Here is a 19973-nt window from a genome sequence, read left to right on the forward strand (position 1 = left end):
GCGCGTCGTGTTCCTCGTACAGGTGTTGGCTGCTAAAAGGTTGATTGCTAATTTCCCGGAGGTGAGCGCGGCTCACAGATGTCTCGCGGGAGAAACATCTGACGGGCCCCTCAGACTGCTGATGCAGGGCGGCGTGGGGATATTTTTCAAACATCATTTATAACATGATTTCAGCATCAGTTACAAAATGGTGGCGGGGGGAAGATTGATGGGCGGCGAGGGCCCGGATAACACGCGTGATTGGAATGACGCAAAAAAAGCAGATTTTCTGAAAAGCTGCGATGCAATTTGTGGAGTTGTTAGTGGGATTTGTACTGAAAATTGCCGTGAGTAACAAAAAAAACTGCAGAGAAAGAAAAATGCGATTTTTTTTTTTTTTTAACGCGCTACCTGATAAAAGAATAAATATGCAATCACTTCCTTTGATAATAATCATGCTGCACGTCACAGAAACATCCTAAAAGTTTTGTATCTTTCCAGAACAGACAGTCTGTGACTTTAATACAGAAACAACGACTTTCAAAATAAAAGCTTTAGATGCTGTTTAATTCATGTTGATTCAACACAGGCCGACTGGACGCACACAGACAAAGTGACGTCTCTGACAACTGGACGTAGGTATGAAACTAATTTAAACATACAGTAATATGTAATCACTTCGAAACTTTTATTGTGAAAGCCACATTTCCCACAAACCCCCGTCATTTCCTGTTTTTCCGCTTTGTTCATGTTTTATTATTTTCCTGTTATATTTGGTGATGAAAACAGGAGCAGAGCCTTTCTGACTGTAAATGAGGAGTTATTTTTGTAAATAAAGCCAGAAAAGATTTACTTTATGACGTCACTACTTTCAACACAGTTTCTGCTGACGACATTTTTGGCCAAAAATTCGTGGGGGAAAAAAAAAAAAATCGCAAATACTGCAGAGTTTGCTCGAATGCGCGTCAGTTATTGCGATCGGCAGATTTCCTGGCATGTTTGTCCATGTGATGACCGGATACGTACTCGGATGTGTTTTCAGCCGAGTTTTGGTCGCTATGTGATTGCTTTTTTTTTTTTAAATCTTTCTTCTTTTATAGGAAGAATTCGGTCGAGGTTGTAAAAAAAACAAAGAAAAAAAACATCACGAGGTTTTTGCTTACAACGAAACTGAAGCACTACTCCCAGATAACAAAAAGAAAGGAGAAGCCCTTTGCAAAAGTTACTGCTCGGGCACTGCCCAGCACACCCTCAGATCAATTACAATGTAATTACAATAGCAGACAGAAATACAACCTGGGTCTGTGCTCTGTCTGCACTGATAACTGATAGAATAAGCACCTGAGGGATGGCTGAGAGAAGCACCTGGCCAGAAACACATCTCAATGCTGTCAATAAATTACTCTGCCGGGACCGTTCTTTTTCCCGGGTAAGGCTACACGATCGGGCGCGGGCACCAGCCACATCCCGGCCTCCTGTGCAGTCCATCTAGCTGTCCGCCGGGGGGGAAAGACGAGCGAGGACGGGGGAGAGGAAGAGGAAGGGAAAAAAAAAAGCAGCAGTTTCAAATACTGCGGTTAGAAAAAGAAACGCCTGGCTCTCCACCACGCTCTCCACTTTTTTTTTTTTTTTTTTTTTTTTTTTTTTCGCGAGCCCTTCGGTAACCCTGCAAATCAGCGCAATTTAAAAAAAAAAAAGGGTGACGCCGATACAGATGTGATCCCGCAGTTAAAAAATATATATATAAAAAAACATGAGTGGAAGAGCAAATTTCACTGCAGAGACGAGCGCACAAAGACAAAGAGATCAGCGATAAGACGGAGGAGTGCACCCGTATCGACTGCTGTCAGTTAGGGAGCATGTTAAGGAGTGTATTAAGGATTAGAGGGGATTAGTCATATCAGATCACGAGAGGGTTATCAGTGGTCGCAGCTCCACAACGAGGAGCTCCCCGGCCCGACGGCCAAACCGCCGCCTCACCCTCCTCGTATAAGTCCCCATATTAACCCATTAAGTCGGACGATTTACGAGTTTGGAGAAACAATTAAGCGGCGTGATTTTTATTAGCGGCGTGATTGAGTGCCTTCCTTCCCCCTCCTGCCGTGGAGACACCAGCCGAAAAGTTTGTCCCCCCCCCCCCCCCCCCCCCCCCCCCCCCGGAGACAGCGAGGTGTGCCCCCCCCCCCCCGCTCCAAATATTACCGTGATTTAAGATGCAAAAACCAACACGCATTAAAACAGCTCAGAGCTTATTCCACGCGCGCTTCCACACAAAACCAATTTAGTTTCCATTGATCGCTTTTCAAGCAATTAGATTTCCATTGATGGAAAAAGTAGAGGCCGCTTGTACGAGATGGGGAGGGTCAGTGGTTGGGCACTTGTGATTTGCACGTTTATTCGGGCTGTTTGACCACCCCCCTCCCACCCACCCCCACCCCCCTAACCTCTGACAGATCCCTGGCTCCCTCCCCTCCTTCCTCCCTTACCCCCCCCCCCCCACCCTCCCGCTCTCACACACACACACACACACACACACACACACACACACACACACACCACACACCTCCCCTCGTCCCCTCCTTCCGGACAACAAATAATTCACCGAGCACGAAAAAGAAAAAAAAGAAAGAAAGAAGAAAACCGCCTGGCGTCAGATTATATATCCGTCTTTATTTCCGATATCGCCTCTTTGTTTCTGCAAACTTGGCTGATTTTCTAAATTGTGGAGTATTGACTGTTTCGGAGCCTGACCAAGCGAGTCTGATGTAACACATTGGGGGTAATGATATCCCAGCGACGGGGAGAGGCGGTGGCTCGGGGGGCAGCGACTGGACTCCGGCCAGCCCCCTGTAACCATTAGTCTCCCCAGGAGCCGGGGAGTCTGTTCTGCTCCAGCGTTGGCAAAGGGGGGGCTCGCCCATCAGCACAAACGGTAACCCAACTCAACCGGTGAAACCACCAGAACCGCTCCCATGTGCCCGCCGCCGCAGACAGAGATGCCATCGAGGAATCACTTCCTCTCGCGCAGGCCTCAAGGTCACCCCCCCCTGCCCCCTCCCCCCCCACCCAAACTGTCACGGTTTTAGTTTTTTTTTTAAAGTGAACGCTTACGTATTCAAAATCCGTCGCTGGAAAAAGGTGAAAGGGGCGAGAGGTAGATTCAAGGTGTAAAACAGGAACACTGAATGCCATTAATGTGAAAGCAGGGCAGTAATTCCCAGCATGCTCCCAGAGGAAATCCACCTTTCCGCTGAAAGCCCGGGGATTTTGACAAATGCCTTTCTCAACACCAGCAAAGGAGACAAATGTTACATTTAAACAGAAATACTTAATTTCCGCTTTTGGTGACTCGCAGCAGATATCATTAATCAACAGAGGCCTACCACGCTCGGTGAGCCTGCTAAGAACCAGATGATCGCCTCCTTCCACTCAATCCATCAAGTATGATTGGAGAAAGAAAAGGTTCAAAAATTTTGAGTTGCACCCACGCAGGAAGAGTAATTACCCTCGTGCCAGCCGCTGAGGTGTTCCTGTGACACCTCGACCCTCTGTTTATCATGCGCCAGATTACTCATGGGGGGGGGGGGGGGGGGGTGTCGGTGCGGCGTGACAGAACCAGCACCTCCACCTATGTTCCCCCTCACTCACGGCGCCGGAGGGAGACGAAACATGACGTACGAGCGGCCACAACTTTTAACGAGCAAACTTATTCCAGAAAAAAAAAAAAAAAAACACAACGCCCTTTTGTGTGTTTTGTTTTTCGGGTGGGGGGGGGGGGGGGGGGTGAAAGACCTCGAGGACGCCGGGGGTCCAGAGGTTTTTATTTTTTTTGGTCGAGGACGTCCCGTCTTTAAAAAAGAGCGATCTGTTGATTACTGGCGCCTCGGGGAGATTACTCACCGTCCGCTTTGCGACGATACGCATCGAAACGGACTTTTAAAGGTGTTTAAAAGTGCACGTGTAGCGTTTTTTGAGCGTTAATGCATCATTGTCAAAATAATTGTGATGCATTTGTTTACTTCACTAGTAAACAAATGAGACCATTACAAAACTTGTAGCCTCTGAAAGTGTTGCTGGTCCTTCTGGGTCCTTGTTTGGAGGAAGTGAAGAAATTAGGAAAACTTAATTGATTACTCAAACTTTTGTCTCTCTGATAAACCCTGTTTAATTCTGAAAACTGGAATAAATTATGATACTAATAAAGTTACAAATAAATGATGGCGCGTCACGGGATAAAAGACACCGATGTCGGGTGGAAATACCCTACAATGTGTATTTCTACAGCAGCGATTGGAGAGAAAAGAGAAACTCTGAGTTCCACGTTATGGTTTTGCTGAAGGGGTTCGGTGGAACTACGTTACGCTGAGTTTCAGGAGACGGCTGGTAAACACGAGGCTTAGTGGAACGAGAGGAAACCTCTAATATGAGCGGTCTCAGAAGGCCTGCTCTTCTCTGCTTCGGGTAAATAAAAGAAGCTATTATGAGAATTTACAGAAAGCAGACTTCCCACCACACCGAGCCCCTCAGGGCTCACCGGTCCAGTTTGAAATGTGGTTCTTTTTAACAGCTGCACCTACATTTCTGTAATTCTCTCTTTTACATTTTAAGTCGGGACTCTTCGAGCCGGCTTCGAACCGTCCACAGTGCAGCTGCTCAAACGTCCCTCCGGCTCCGTCTTCACTTCACTGGCTTCTACTTTAAAATCCCCATCGAGCTTCTTCGTGTTGGAACGCCGCCGGTTCCACCGGCCGTCCCTCGAACCCGTTTTAAAACACCAGCTTTTTCAAACTGTTGCACAGAAGTCGCCACGATCGCTCGACTCCAGATCGACTTTTAAAAAACAGTTTAAAAATGTTTTTGTTTCGGCTTTTGGTTGTTTTTTTGATCCTTTAACTGGTTTATTTTTCTCCACTCGTGTCCTCGTTGGTTTGTTGTTGTTGTGATTTGAACCGTGATTTAAACCGCTCTTGTTATTCCAGCTGTGATTTTTACCGTTGGAACTCGTGCTGTTTGCGGGCTGCGAACACTTCAGGATTTTTTTTTTTAATCTCCAAATGGTGCCGTGAAAAAAAGCTTTTCTGACCGAAACACGCACAGATTTCATGGACGCTGACGATAAGGTCACTGAATGAGGTTAATGTGAATGTCTTTCTCCTGAACTGTACCGCTTTTGTGAACGGAGACAAAACATTAACGAGCTGCTGTTTATGCACCAGACTCCAAACAATACGTGGTTAATATCTATATTTCACCAAAACTGTAATTTTGACCTGTTTACTTGAAATAAACATCATTAAATTGCTGTTTTTGGTGTATACAATGGAAAAAAAACAACAAGAGAGATAGATGCAATTTTCTCTGATGTTCTTGTGTGTTTGGGGTAATAATAATAATTTCTTAAAATGAGAGTGGTCGTGTTAATGATACACGCAGCGTTGGTCATGAATTTTAAAGACGAAAACAAAAAAAGAGAGAGAGCTGATTTTCTTTAAAACAGTTTGCAAACAAACTTTGCATTTGAAATGAGGAGGGAGTCACACCGGGACGGACACGCAGAGGCAATAACAGCAAAGCAAACAGGCCGCCGCCGCCGCCGCCGCTTTACCTCCCTGGTGATACATGCCAGAGATAACGGCTTCATTTCAACCTCAGCATTTTTACTGCACCGTCCGAGGCGCTCACCGCATCCATGTATCACCGCGCCGCCATGCTAGTCACTCTCCACTGCGACAACTCACAATTCTGCTATGATGGAAGCTTTCAGAAAGGTGCCACGAGTTTAGCTCGCTCACACACACACACACACACACGCACACACACACACACACACACACACACACACACACACACACACACACACACGCGCGAGCGAGCGAGCCGCCCTCCTCTGATGGCTTTGGTCTTGGGAGACTGTGCTGGCTGTTTGTTTCCTGGAGAACGGGTCACAGGGCAGACTTCTGATTGAATCCCCCCCACTGTGACGAGCGAAGGGGGCGGAATCGCTCCTGATTTTGCTGCAGAAGCTCCTTCCCTCCACAAAACATTTCCTCCTTCACTTTGAAAAGCAGGTGGCGGAGCTACTTCGACACACCGAGGAGGAAGAAGAACAAAATAAACAACAACAAAATAACAACATGAATGAAAAAAGCCTGAGATTTTATTCACGTGAAGAGTCCAGTGAATCGTTATTATTATTATTATTTCATTTTTTTTTTTTACATTTAATGAGCGAGATCAGATCAACAAAATGATATATTATGTACTTCAATCTAAAAATAATGAGTAATATACTTCAAAAATATTTCAAAACGTGTCAATTCTCCTTCTTTGAATGCTGCATAACTTTCGAATCAGAAATGTGAGGGAATAGACTTCAAAGGTTTCTCTTTTTCTTTAATTTTAATCAATAGTGCCAAGAAAAAGAAAGAAAGAAGAAACTAAAAAGTAGGACTTTGTGTTGAAGCGCCGGTTCATCTGGAGCTGCTCGCCGTCGTGACGGAGGATTTAGAAAGCGATTAAACCGACACGAGTCTGCGGAGAGTCGACGCGTCGTCACGCTTTTCACAAACACGCGTTTTTGCTAAATGCGATTGTTAAATTGTTCTCGTAGTTTTACAAACGACCAATTCTCAAAGCACAATTACGTCTAACTGCGGCGGGGGCGGTTTCACAAAGGGCAGCGGATTTAAAAACAACATGGTTTGGTTTTTTTTCCTGAGTTACAAACAAATCAATAAATATGATCGTGGCGCTACGATACCGTCCGGAGGATTTCCAAACACAGGAATGGCTTTTTACAGAACAAACACACAGCAGGAACGCCACGCTCTCTCTGTCCTCTGGTGACAGCAGATCCTTCCACTTACAGCTCCAACATCTTCACATGAGTAACGATCTTAAAAATAACAGCTCTCCTGGAGAGGAGCGAGTCTCCTGCTATCCATAGGGAAGGCAAAAAAAAAATGAAATGTGCTTTTTATCATGTGTCATGAACACTCTTCATGCCCCCCCCCCCCCCCCCCCCGCTCCGTCCCCCTGCCCCTTTCATTCACAGCCATGTTGAACCCTCCCGTCAAAAAAATATTGGCAAATGTAGTAATTACGTGCGGCGTATCGGCGCCTCACATGGCTGGAGGCTGCCAGCCGTCCCGGGCCTGATATTTCAGCTTTATCATATTTTAGTTTTATTTGAGGACGGTGGCAGCTCCGTGCCTCCAGTCAGCCATAATTGAAACGAGAGGGAAGGAAGATGTAGAGGCTGTGCCCTCCACCCCCCCTCCACCCCTCCACCCCTCCTTGTAATCAAGCCCTTAGTCCTGCGTGCTGCGCCCGTTTTTCAAAGTGAAATATCCTCACGATCTTTATAGTGATACGCGGTGAGCCTTTTCGCCCGCGGGCTAATTAGACATGAGAGAGTGTACTTTTTACATGCAGAAGGAGCCCCCCCATTCCCCTTCCCCATCCCCCCCCCCCCTCCTCTCGTTTCGATTAAATTCGTCATCACGTACATAACAGCACAAACCACATTTTTTTGTAACTTTACTTTATTATTATTATTTTTTTTTTTTTGTAGCCGGCGTGACGTCGGTATTCAACGCGCGAAGGCGGTCCGTGCGCCTCCACACGCGTGTTCGGGGTTTTGCGTGTGATGAGTCGGGAGCCGAATGGTGAAAAAGTGAAGCCGGGAGGGAAGTGATGGAGAAGTTGATGTATGATCCCTGCTGGCGGAGCGTGTTTGAAGCGTGGAGCCGGGCAGGTGATTCGGAGGCGTCGGCTCTTTAAACAGCGTAATGAGGCAGAGAGGACGCCTCCCTCCCCCTCCCCTGTCCCCCCCCCCCCTCCCACACCACCAAGAACCCCCAGTTTGTTTCCCCCCCATCACTCCCTTCTCACTTTCCCACCAGCATCATCCCTCCAGGAACGTTGTTTATCGACATTTGGTGAAATTATGCCGAAGTGGCGGGAACAGATTTTGTCGGAGTTTTACTACGTTTTTTTTTTGTCCTCTGTTTCAGAACAAGATGGCAGATTGTAAAAGAAAAACAACTAGAAGTTATGTAACAACTATTTCTTAAGATCTAATTTAAAACTCTGCTTCAAATATTTCATGTTTGGGTCGGTCTCCCTCGCCTCGTTAGCTATAACTGCTTCATAAAGTGATAATAAGCGTGTGTTGGTGCGTTGTGGAGTTTTTCTGACCCCCAATGACAACAACAAAAAAAAAACAATTAATGCAGATTTAAGTCCTCTTTGTTGCCTAGTTTTGGATTTTTGTGGCCATATTTAAAAAACGAAGGCCTGTTATAAAACATAATCCAGACATAATGTTTGACAGGGGACGCAAATAACACCTGATTAAACACCGAGTGTGTCTTCGGCAGCGTGATAAATCCCTGACAACCTGTAGTCCAGATTCATTACGAGGGGTCTAACGATTACAAACAGCCCCCTTTATCTTCATTTAAGAGAAACTGGGTTCGACTTTAATGTGATTATTTGGTGATTTTGCATATTATTGACCTCACTCGTCCTTAAATCCCTCTCGTGCTGCAGGTAACCGATCCGGCCCTGCTGGCAGCGACACTCCAACAGGTTCGCAGGCCGGCGGGCGTCGAGGCGCCGGGATAAAGTATGACAAAATGGTGGTTAGCACACATACTTAATGTGGCGGCATGAAAAAAGAATGACCGACTGAAACCGGTCCTCATGCACAATTCACCGCGTGTCTTGTTTGCAGACATATTTTTTTCTTTTCTTGCAATGATGAACAAAACGGCGGCGGCGGCGGGAGGAAGAAACAAAGACGAAGGATGCACGCGGAGGAGAGAGATGGGCTGAGCCGGCTGTGCAGCGTTTCATTGCTGCTGATAATATATAAATGCATGCACACATGGATGCTGCTCGTAAATGAATAAACACATACATCAATTTCAAAATCCAACACATTTGAAATTCAAATGCAGCGGCGCCCGTTTTCTTTTTCTTTTTTTCCCCTCCTCTCTCTCTCTCTCTCTCTCTTCTCTTTTTCTTTTACGATATGTCTCATTTCTCTTGTGCAGATATAAAAAGGGAGAGGGCTGAGAGGAGAAATTAGAGGTGTGGGAGAACAAATGCTGTATGGAATCTGAGATTATGTATTTGGGTTGTGTGCATCCCTCCTATTTAAATCAAATGCGTGGGGAAGGAGAGGGGGGGGGAGGGGGGGAGGCGTGCAGCCGTGAGTTCGTTGCCGGTGACAGTTTCAGTGTTTCTCGACGTCTCTCCTCCCCATTTTTTTTTTTTTTTTTCCAACGACAGTCCTGAATTGAGAGGCGGGGTGGAAGGGGATGTGGGCCTCTGGTGGAGGGTGAATTAAATAGTCACTCTCCCTCCCTTTCTTTCCCTCCCTACCTCCTTCCCTCCCTCCCTCTCTCTCTCTCACTCTCTTGCACTTTCTCTTTTTTTTTTCCAGTGGCGTTTAAAATCAATTCATTCAGTGGACTGCTGACACAGCCCGGCCCAGAGAGCCCAGGATTTATGGCTCCCTCTAATGGGCATGCTCTGAACCAAAGCCCTGCCGTCAGCACAATCCTGCCAGCCACCCGTCCGCCCCACTCCCTCACTCCATCTAGCTTTTAAAGATGCAGGCATCCCTCCTCCTCTTCCTCCCTTTTTTTTTTTTTTCCCCCCCCTCCTCATCACCCCTGTGCTGGCAGCAGAGGGGGCCACGGGACGCACTCAGGACCTGACAAATTTACCAGAACAACATACGACGGATGATTTTTTTTTTTTTTTGTATATCAATTGATAACTGAGGATTTTTTTTATAACAAGTAGTGAAGAACACCTCGAGTACGTGTTAATAGACATCTCTTATTAACGGGAATCATATCACAGTCAGCTTCAGTTTGAAAATATACTTTGAGCGCGTTTTTTTTTTTAGATGTGAAATCGGGAAATCTCCCTTTTCTGACTATTTGCCATTGAAGCGGACATTTTTGTTTGTTCACAAGTGAGAAAAAACTATAATTTAACACACTGTTCTCTGATAACCAATCAGATCCAAGCAAAGCCTGTTTCTAGTGACGATCCCCCCCCAGCAGTATATAACGCCTCTCTATCCATTACCTTGTCTGACGAGTGGCACTTCCTGAGGTCTTGGGGAGTCTATATATATATAAATATATATATTCATGTATTCATAACCGAGTGTAGTGTCACAGGATCTGAAACAATTTATGGTGCAAGAGAAAAAAAAAAAAAGTGATTGAAAACACTCGCCTATGAACCCGGTGAGAGTAAAGATATACACGAAGGATCGTGGCCTGAATTGCAACGACAACGTGAAGTCGCTCGCCGCGTGCGACACTTGATTTCAGCGAGTTAGCGTCTCTCTCCGTCTGAGCGAGCGGCTCTACGAGTCGTATTTATGTCTGCGGCGTCGTGTCTGTGTACAACAAAAAAAGAAAAGAAAACCTGCTCCGCTCCCCCCGCTGACCCCCCGTCATATCCTCAGGCAACCCGGCAATTTGCAGACCTTTATTTTTTGTTTATTTCTTTTGCTGCAGACTCCGGAGCCTCTCCACCTCACATCTCCCTCCATATTTCTCGCCGGCTCTCCGCTCTGCAGCCTGTCAAGGCGTTATGGGGCCTTGAATTAGCCTCCCATTACAGCCGGGCTCCGGCTCCCCTTCCTAAAGTTAAGCATAACTGACCATTTGGCGTGCCTTCATTATAAAGCCATGCATGTAAAATCAAGTCATGGTCCCTGGCCGTCACATCCAATTTCAAAATACAACCCCCCCCCCCCCCCCCCCCCGACCCCGACCCCCACCCCACCTCGAATCTCCATCTTTCTCTCTTACTTAAGTTCAACCTTCTCCTTGTTTCATAAAATATGATCTGATTAAAATAGATTACACACCTTGTTAGCGGAGCGTTTCATATTTGATGCGGCGGGCGCTTTAAGACGAGCAACGTCCTCCATGATTCAAAGGGATTGTGGCCTTGTTCTCTGGCCTATTTGTTTAATAAGCTACGCTACATCGGCGGGGCCTTTTAAGTGAACACACTCCCCTGCAGCAAAGGCAAAAGATCAATACCCACACCTGTTAAAAAAAAAAATAATAATAATGGGGGGAAAAAAGAACAGGAATCACGGCCAAGGATTTTCTTCCTTTCCGAGGAGTAGAAGAGGCGAGCTAATCATTAACTGTCTCGCTGTAACAAGAGGAAATCCAAAAAACAGGAAGCGTCTTTTATGTTCTGACCTGCAGGGAGAGCTACAGGTCAGCCGTGAAATATTCAGCGCCGATTAGTCCGCCGCAGCTTAGGCTAAAGCTTTTCAAATGTTTCGATCATACGAGACCGCGCTATGCAAATGATATATTATAAACAGACAGAAGAAGAAAAAAAAAAAAAGGCAGAAAAAGTCTTGACGGGGGGTAAATGAATCCATTATAATCCTCACCTCATCTGCTCGCTGATGAAAGTTCTCCTCGTGTAATCGCTGAATAATACTCGGTCCTATCGCTTTAAAAAAATGAGAATAACACCCCCCCTCCCCCCCCCACCCGCCCCCGTTTACCGTGAACAAAAAGTCCGTGTAAGAGGGTGAAATGTAATACCGTGCTTGAGGAATGTAATTATCATTTAGTGGGTCCGTGAGCTGCGTTTGACGGGGCCCGAACTGCGTGAAAAACTCATTTTCATTTTTCTTATTATATCATGATTATATAAACATTCTTAACCAGTGGCCACAGCGGCAGCAAATTATTGCAAATTAGCCCCATATTGCCAGTTTCTTTTCTTTTTCTTTTTTTTAGTGAGAGGCAAATGAACAAGCACTAGAAAAACTCCAGTGTTTGTTCCATAAATCAGCCCGACGCCTGTTGCACCTGTTGAGAATGTAAATAGCTGCGGCGGTTTGATTAAACTCTTACATCAAAACATTTGAAGAGCTCCATCTTTTGTTTTTTGGGGTGGTTTTTTTTTATTTTCTTCCTCCGGTGGTTTTTATCCTCCCTGTTTTCTTTGTTTTTTTTTCCTCCTCTGTGTTAAGTTTGTTCTCCCTCCGCCTACACCGACTGCGAGCGAAGTTTCAATGGGCGGTGACGGGGGAGACATAACACCCACCAGCTATACGTGGGGTCACGGGAGGTCCGTCATTACCGAGCCACAGTGGTGATCACGGCAATAATATAGAACTATAACCGAGCAATTAGACTAATGGAAAACGTCCCTATTTCTCCCGGTGTGCTGCAGCGAGACGCGCCGCGGGCCCCCGAAGGCTCCGCCTCCCTCTAACCTCCCCCCCCCCCCCCCCCACCCCAGCGGAGATGATGCTGGAGATGTGAAGTGGAGAGAGGAGGTAATGGCGGAGTCCCATCGATCCTCGCCGCCACCTGCTATATGGCTCCACGGAGAGCAGGCGGGGAGGCAGAGGGCTTCATCTGGGGAGAGATCACGCCGACTCCCGGGCTCTCAGGCATATGGATAAGAGTCTTTTCCTAGTCTTCCGCTACTTAACCAGCGCGCATTAGCACAATATGGCCGGATGGGGGAGTTGGGTGGGAGGGTGGTGGTGGTAGGGGGTGGGGAGGAAGGCGTGCATACATACGGTCTGTATCGCAGTGTGAGTGCCATCGAAAGCGTGAAACTCCACGCCGTCTCGTCCTCCAGGTGACAAAACGCTCAAATAACCACAACCAGACGCCGGTTTGACCGACGGACCACATTTATAGGAAACAGCTTAAAACGCACGAAACCAGAACCACGACCCAGCAGCAGGAGGACGGGACGTCCGATTTATGGCACCGATTGAACGACTTCACTTCTATCTACCAAAACCAAGAGTTCCTCTTTGTCATTGGAAGAAAACGTGTTTTTAACACCTTCCTCTAAACAACTCTCTTGAATCTAATCAAACCCGAACCATCAGTAGCAAATCAGAAAAAAGCTCACATGAAGAATTTAAGGAATTCAACATTTATTTTTCACACTGTAATATGTTAGCCGCTCTGAAAACTGTAAATTGTCCGTGAACGATGCGCCAGCATGGTTGTTTTCAGTAAATTTAAGGAGGCCTTGTGGATCATTTTTATATCTACACCCGCTTTTCCAAGTTGGTTTGGAGTTTTTATAAAAATCGATTTTCAACGAGATATTTGGGCCCAAACAGCCTAAAATTCAACAGCGGAGCTCGCTTTTTCTTCACACGCGGTTTCGGCGTAAAGAAAAACAAAATGTGAAAACAGACTCGGTCGGAGAGAAGCTGCACGACACACCGACGCCACGACCGAAGGCGGTTTGTGTGGAGAGACTGACCTGCCCAGCTGGGGGTCTCCATGTACGGGTGAAGCCGGAGGGCCTGAAGCTGGGTCAGTCGACTCGCTGCTGCTGCCACAGGTGCTGATCAACCCTGCGAAGACAGAAAAAAAAGCAGAGCTGCTGTAAGAAAACGATCTGCAGGAGAAACAGGTGAAGTTGTGCTTTTTGTCTTAAATATTTATGCTGCTCCTTCGTAGCATAAATAGAAATATGGTATTTTTCACTGCATCTTCATGATTTCCATCTAAAACATCCAGTCTGGTCTTCATATGAAGGATGATACCGACGCACGTTAACAAAGCGGCTTCATCGCATGACCCTCATCACATGACCTATTGACACTGACACGCTGCCCTCTAGTGGACGGGCAGGTGTATTACAAGCTTTTAGTGGATTACTGGTCTGTACACGAACCCTTTTGTACGTTTGGTTTTACAAGGTTTTTCTACATATTGAGGCAGCTGTGATTACAATTAAGTAAAAACATTAGTATGTCATGTTGCTGTCTGAACGTGCGTTCGTTTTTCCACACATACATGAAGCACATACAGAAGAGTGCTGCGCCGTGTTTATGGCTCGTTGTGCGGCAGTGTTTCTGCTGACTCGTGACTCTTTTCGCGGGCCCCCTCCAGGTTGGCTGCGGCCCAGAAGCCCAGCCGGTGAACCGAGGAAGAAAGCACATTGATTTCATCCCGGCAGAAATCCCTTTTTCTCCTGCACGGTTCCCGCCTCCCTACCCCGCCCTGCACCTGATTAAGCATTTCGCAGGAAGCCATGCCAACACAATTTGTCATTTATCAAAAGTAATTAAAAGCAATTTCTTTTCTCTTGTTGATTGGGAATTGACTAATTGTTGAGTCGGTGAAAACGGGGGAATAAATAAAACAGGGAAGGATGAATTTTACATAAACTCAGAGGAAAACATAAATGGCGTAAAACGAGGGCCAGACATCTGGCTGTGTGATTTCTCTCTACATGATTATGACTGCAAAAAAAAAAAAAGAAACAGTTGTTTAGCACATTCTGATATACAGCTCATAGGCGGTAAATAATATATTAGAAACAGCATATTGATTAGCCGACTTAAAAGGCCTCTTTTCACTTCATGTTGCACGAACACAAGAGTGGGAGGAAAATACAAACACTGGTCGGTTACTTGTTAACAGAAAGATGAAAAAAAAAAAGCTCCCACTCGTACCAGAGGAGATATTTGAGGCGGTAAATACCTACATTTGAGTCTGAGAGAATAAAACAACAAGAAAGAGAGAAGGTAAAAGGAGAGAGGAGGAGGGGAGGAGGGGGGGAGGGGGTGGTGGTGGATTGAAGCCACCCTACAGCCGAGGTTACCGTACGTCGATCCAATGAAACCAAGCAATACCATTTCAACATTATCGGTAACAACCTCTGAATGCACCATTACCTCCTATAAGGGCAAGAATGAAATGTCAGAATTGATTCGGGAGGGGAGGGTTGAGCTATAAGTGGGCAAGCTAAAGGTGGCCATTTTGTTTTCGGTGCCCCCCCCCCCCCCTGTCTTTATTTTGGTGTCCCCTGGATCATTAGCAGACGGCAAAACAAAAAAATAAAAAGGAGCTGGAAGAACATGAAGGAAGAGGCGTGGGCAGCACATCACGCACGTCTCTGGTGACAGCAAGTGAAATGAAAGAAGTAACCCCCCCCCCCCCCAAAAAAAAAGAAATTGAAAACAGATAGATAAATAAATAAGTAAACAAACCACACACACACATACAGCAGAAATCAAAGAGGCGCACACTGGAAGTGCCAGAGGAGTCGTTTAAATTTCCCACCACTTTGTAAATAACTTTAGCTGCTCAAATACCTGGCTTTGCTCTGAGCGGATAAAAAAAAAACAAAAAAAAAAACACAAAAATGTTTCCAGCCAACAATTTATTCTCCGCCAACAAATGGAGCCGTTGCTTCAATGAGGCGATTTGAATATCCCTTTGAAGGCTGCAGATGGACAAGAAATAATATCATTGCCTAGGAACACAGAAATAATTGGGCAACAGTGGTTGGAGAAGCGCACGTTCACGTCTCTGCTGAGACGCAGGATCTAATTGAACCTCTTCCTTTCTCTCCTGCCTTTTGTTTACATTCCCATTTATCATAAAAAATGTAATAAATAAATCAATTACTTATGTTCCCTAACACGCATGGTTATTAATGTTTCAATTATGCACCCTCACCTCTAATCTTTCGCCGGGCAAATTTGAGGTGATGCATGTTTGAACAACGTGAATTAGGAGATATATGTGCATGAAAAAAACCACAACACACACACACACACACACACACACACACACACACACACACACACACACACACACACACACACACACACCGGAGAGGGGAAAGCTTGTCACAGTTTGTCTATACACGGGGATTTACGCCAGCTCAGTGAGCATGTGCGACTATACACCGCCTTTTGTTCGACATGCATTTTGAAGCGGACTAATCTCACAAGCAACCAAAACAGATGTAGAGAGGAACAGCCAAAAAAAAACAACAACAAAAAAACAAAAACAAAAGCAAACTAGCAGCAGCCAGCTCTTCTTCTTCTTCTTCTTCTCCTTGTGAGAAGGCTACAGGTACGACAGCTTTAAAGGTGTGAAATAATGTCGGCGAGAGCCTTGAGGAGCCCCCACAGAGAGGCTGAGAGGGTCCTGTACTGCCTCAAGCAATAAGTGTTCTTCAAGGCTTTTTTTTTTTCCTTTTTCTTCCTCAGAGCACTTTTTACAAGAGCGCAAATTAGGTGTAAGGGATGCCTGAGTCGGTGGCGCGGCCGGCCGGCAACACAGAGGAAGACAAAAAAAAAAAGGGGGCAGAAACTCGGATGACAGTGAGGAAACGGAGGGCGTCGTAAAGTGCGGAAAATAAGCTCTCACTTTCAAACGTTTACGGCGGCTCAAATATCTGATGATACCTCTCATAGCTTTTAATCTTTAATGTGAAAAATTAATCATCCCATTCATTATTTTAATAGCTGTCATTTTTCTCTCCCCAAAGTGATGATTTATAACCATTAAGCCCCACGTAGGCTCGTGTGAGAAGGGATTTATCGTAATGTTTGCACCAGGTAGCCTCCAACCATATTTCATTACGACTGACAAGCCATTAAAATGCCCTGGTGATTAAACAACAGCTCTGAGGTCAGTCTGTAAAAGCTGTTTCTTTGCCCGTGCAGGAGCACGGCGGTGCAGCACCAGGTAGCCTAACAAAGCCCTTTTTTTTTTTTTCCCCCTCTGTGGTTTTGACACTGATAACTGTGCATTTACAGGAAAAACTCTTCCATCCATCCGTCCGTCTGAGCGGTTCACCGTGTTCCCGGAGATGTTTTCCCGTGTTGTCAATTATGCCTCTGGCCTACCAGCCTTTTCTCTTCTGCTACTTTCGGTTGTCGTTTTTCCTACATGTGTTTCGGGGGGGGGAAGGGGGGGGGTTGAAATAGCACCATATACTGTATATATACCAACAGGCTAACAACATAGCACCTGTGTTACTGAAACTTGAGCAGAGAGTCAAATATTTGGGGAACATAATGGAGTTTTCGATGTGCTGAGCGGGCGTGTTGTCATGTTGGAGAAGCCTGTTGCCATGGCGCCACAGTTCAGATGGTTTCGCAGCAAATGTTTTCCCCTCAGACGGCTAACAAAGCTAACAAACTGGAATTTATTATATTTTTTTTTTTTTTGCTGAACTCAAGTTAACGAACAGCTAACAACGCTCAGACGCCTCAGAAGGTCCCAGTGGAACTCGGTGTTGACAGTGTGACTCTGGGGGACGTATTCAAGGTGACACAACCGCCGCCAACGTCAAAGAAAGCACACCTGATGTCTCCTGACCTGACGCACCTCCTTCGGTCCGTTGTAAAAATCACAAATGTTGACAGTTTGAAGGCTGTTGGTGCACGGTGCTAAAGCTCGCTTAACATTTTCACACATTGTGACTTGGACAAAAATCCAATGGGATTTAAATTATTACGATTTGAAATAAACTTGCAGGTTGTGCGTCTGTGTGCAGGAGTTCCAGCGTAACACCATCAGACATCCGTCAGTCATTACTCCAGACACTCAACATGTACCACCTCCGGGGATATGTTGAATTTTTTTATCGCGAAAAACGAGTGGAAGAGTAGAAAAAGCTGCAGTATGTGGAACGGGACACGGTTAGAGAAGTGTTCTCGCTGCGTTGCATTCTGGTTTACAGAGTTCACAGTCGAGAAATATTGTTAATTCGCTCTGATTTATCCCTGTTTTCTAGCCTCATTGCAACACAGCGCTCTTATTCCTGTTATGTTTTTGTGTAAGTGAGAACACATCACCGCTTTGGGGCCAGTTAGCCAACGGAATAAGCAAAAATAAAAAAGGGACGGCCAGAGACACGCGACACATCGTCAAATACTGTTTTGATGGTTGTAAAAAAAAAAAGTGGAGTTTTTCTCATACGAACGAGGGATGTTGGAGAACTGTCAGTTCGAGTGCACAGATGTCACGGAAGAAAGAAAAAAACACACCGTGGATTCGTCTTCAGTCCCAGCGGAGGGAGCTGGATGAACAGCAGGCCTGGGAGCTGGAGGAGGGGAGGGGGGGTGAGGGGGGGGGGGTTAACTCCCTTGCATATATGTCCTCATGTCCTGAGCCCGATGAGCAGGATTGATCGGCGATGAACACGTCTGACGGTGACTGACAGCGTCTGTAATTGCAGAACTACGTAAACGTATATTCAACAATAAATTCAGCAACGTCACTTTTATGACTGTTTAAGTTCCGACATTTATAAAATGATGAGTTCAAATATTTGTGAATTGCGCAGTATGCCCATTATCATAGGAAGCGATTACACGCGAGTCTTTCTTCATGAGGGAAATAATTTTTGTCCTCGACTGTTTCGCAAAAAAGAAAACTCATGAAACTTGTTTGCAATGTTTCGCTGCAAAATCAGACATATTTGACAATCACAGAAAAACTCCATGAAATCCTGATTTGTTCTCATTACTCAACAATATGTCCGAGTTCATTCATCCATATGTCCCATTATTTCACGTCTGAACTTGATTTTTTTTTTTCCATTTAACAGAGATGCATTGATTAGATCGGCATAAATACGGAGTACAACAAGTACATTAAAAGTAATTAAAGTGTATTAATATCACCAGAAAAATATAGAAAAGTACTCATTACGCAACCGGCCCCGTTCCAGTAATGTTTTACCTGATGTTTAATGGGAGACGATTACTGATGGACTGTTTTTAATCCAGAACAATATATCTAGTTTTTTTTTAAAAGCTGATATGTTATGCGTGTAAACTCATTAAAACAGCTCTCTGATGACTGTAGTGAAGTCTTCACCCTCCAAAACGTAGGAACATTCAACTCAAAGTGCACTTCAGTAGCACTGCCAGCCACGATGGGTTAAAGCATATTAAAGAGCAGAAACATATACTGGCAGATAGATGGGAGCGTAAAAAACTGAATGTTGTTAACATTTACAGCTCCTGTTCCTGAGGGAGGGAAGTGATCATCAGTGAAATCACCCTCATAGATTTAAAAAGCCTGAACTTAAAAAAACTGGGACGTATAATACAGGCCAGGAATTTCTACAGTTTTATATTCCTCCTCAGCACGGAAGCTGCGGATGAACGTTTGAACATCCTGCTTCTGCTGTCAGAGAAGGAGGAGGAGAAGGAGAAGGAGAAGGAGGAGGAGGAGGAAAAGGAGGAGGAAAAGGAGGAGAAAGGAAATCTACATCCTAATGTGTCTAAAGTCTCGTGTTTGTTTGTGTCCCCGATGAGAAGCACAAAGAAAACAAAACAAAACAACAACAACAAAAAACAGCGTTAATTTGTAAAAGATATCCAAAAAGATTCCTGGCATTAACAAGTTAATTACGGCGGTGATAAACGGCCAACCAGAAAAATGATATGTAGTATCCAGCTGTACTTTTCTTTTTTTTTTTTGGTGCAGGAGGAGGAAGAGGAGGAGGAAGAGTGTGTGTGTGTGTGGGGGGGGGTACTTGTAATTCAGAATATTTTTTCTGCAACTTAGCAAGTTTTCATCTATCAGCAAGGCACATTAAATCCCAGCTGGTCAGATGCTCGACTCCTGATGCTCGGCTTTAGACATGAAACAAACTACTGCCGAAATGAAAGGCGTTCTCGGAGCTGTGGAAATTCGACTCCTACAAGAGTCCATTAAAAATACATGTTCAAATGAATCTTGGTGGTGATGACAAGTTTTACCATATTCTTCTTGAACTTTTAATGTACCCGGCCACGGCTTCAAAGGGAAATTAAATATTTAGGCTATTATCTAAGCTGCTCCCAATATTATCCAAGCTTAGGTTATTTATATAGTACAGTAATAATTATGTTATATAAGCCGGATTTAATTTTTTGAGACAATATAATGATCAAGAGGTGGCCGGTTTGTAGTTTGGCAACCTAAAAATGAGTAACCTAATTCATATATTTGCTGCAGTAAACCCAACAAGATTATGTAGATTTATTAGAGCAGTCCAAGCTGGATATTGTAAGAGTAAATATATCTATAATTTATGACTGCAGGGAAATAGATCATTTTTAATACGGCAAGTGTGAGGAGCAGTTCCAACTTTTTGGCAGAAGACCGGTGCACGCGCAACATAATTCGGTGCATCTGCGCAGAAAA

At 45.1% G+C, this 19973-nt stretch overlaps 1 protein-coding gene across 10 annotated transcripts in view; it reads right to left on the bottom strand.

Moving 5' to 3' along the window:
* The window catches only part of LOC138207845 (RNA binding protein fox-1 homolog 3-like), a 361299-nt gene that overhangs the window by 164732 nt on the left and 176594 nt on the right, over positions 1-19973 (bottom strand). For all 10 annotated transcript variants that reach the window (XM_069165392.1, XM_069165389.1, XM_069165381.1 and 7 more), the window contains one exon: positions 13285-13378. In XM_069165392.1, coding sequence (XP_069021493.1) covers positions 13285-13306 — 22 coding nt within the window. In that variant the 5' untranslated portion in view covers positions 13307-13378. The remainder of the gene's footprint in view (positions 1-13284; positions 13379-19973) is intronic.

The sequence above is a fragment of the Embiotoca jacksoni genome, unplaced genomic scaffold (genome assembly GCF_022577435.1).
Source record: "Embiotoca jacksoni isolate LCO1_2020_lvr unplaced genomic scaffold, fEmbJac1.0.p SCAF_34, whole genome shotgun sequence".
Lineage (NCBI taxonomy): Eukaryota > Metazoa > Chordata > Actinopteri > Embiotocidae > Embiotoca > Embiotoca jacksoni.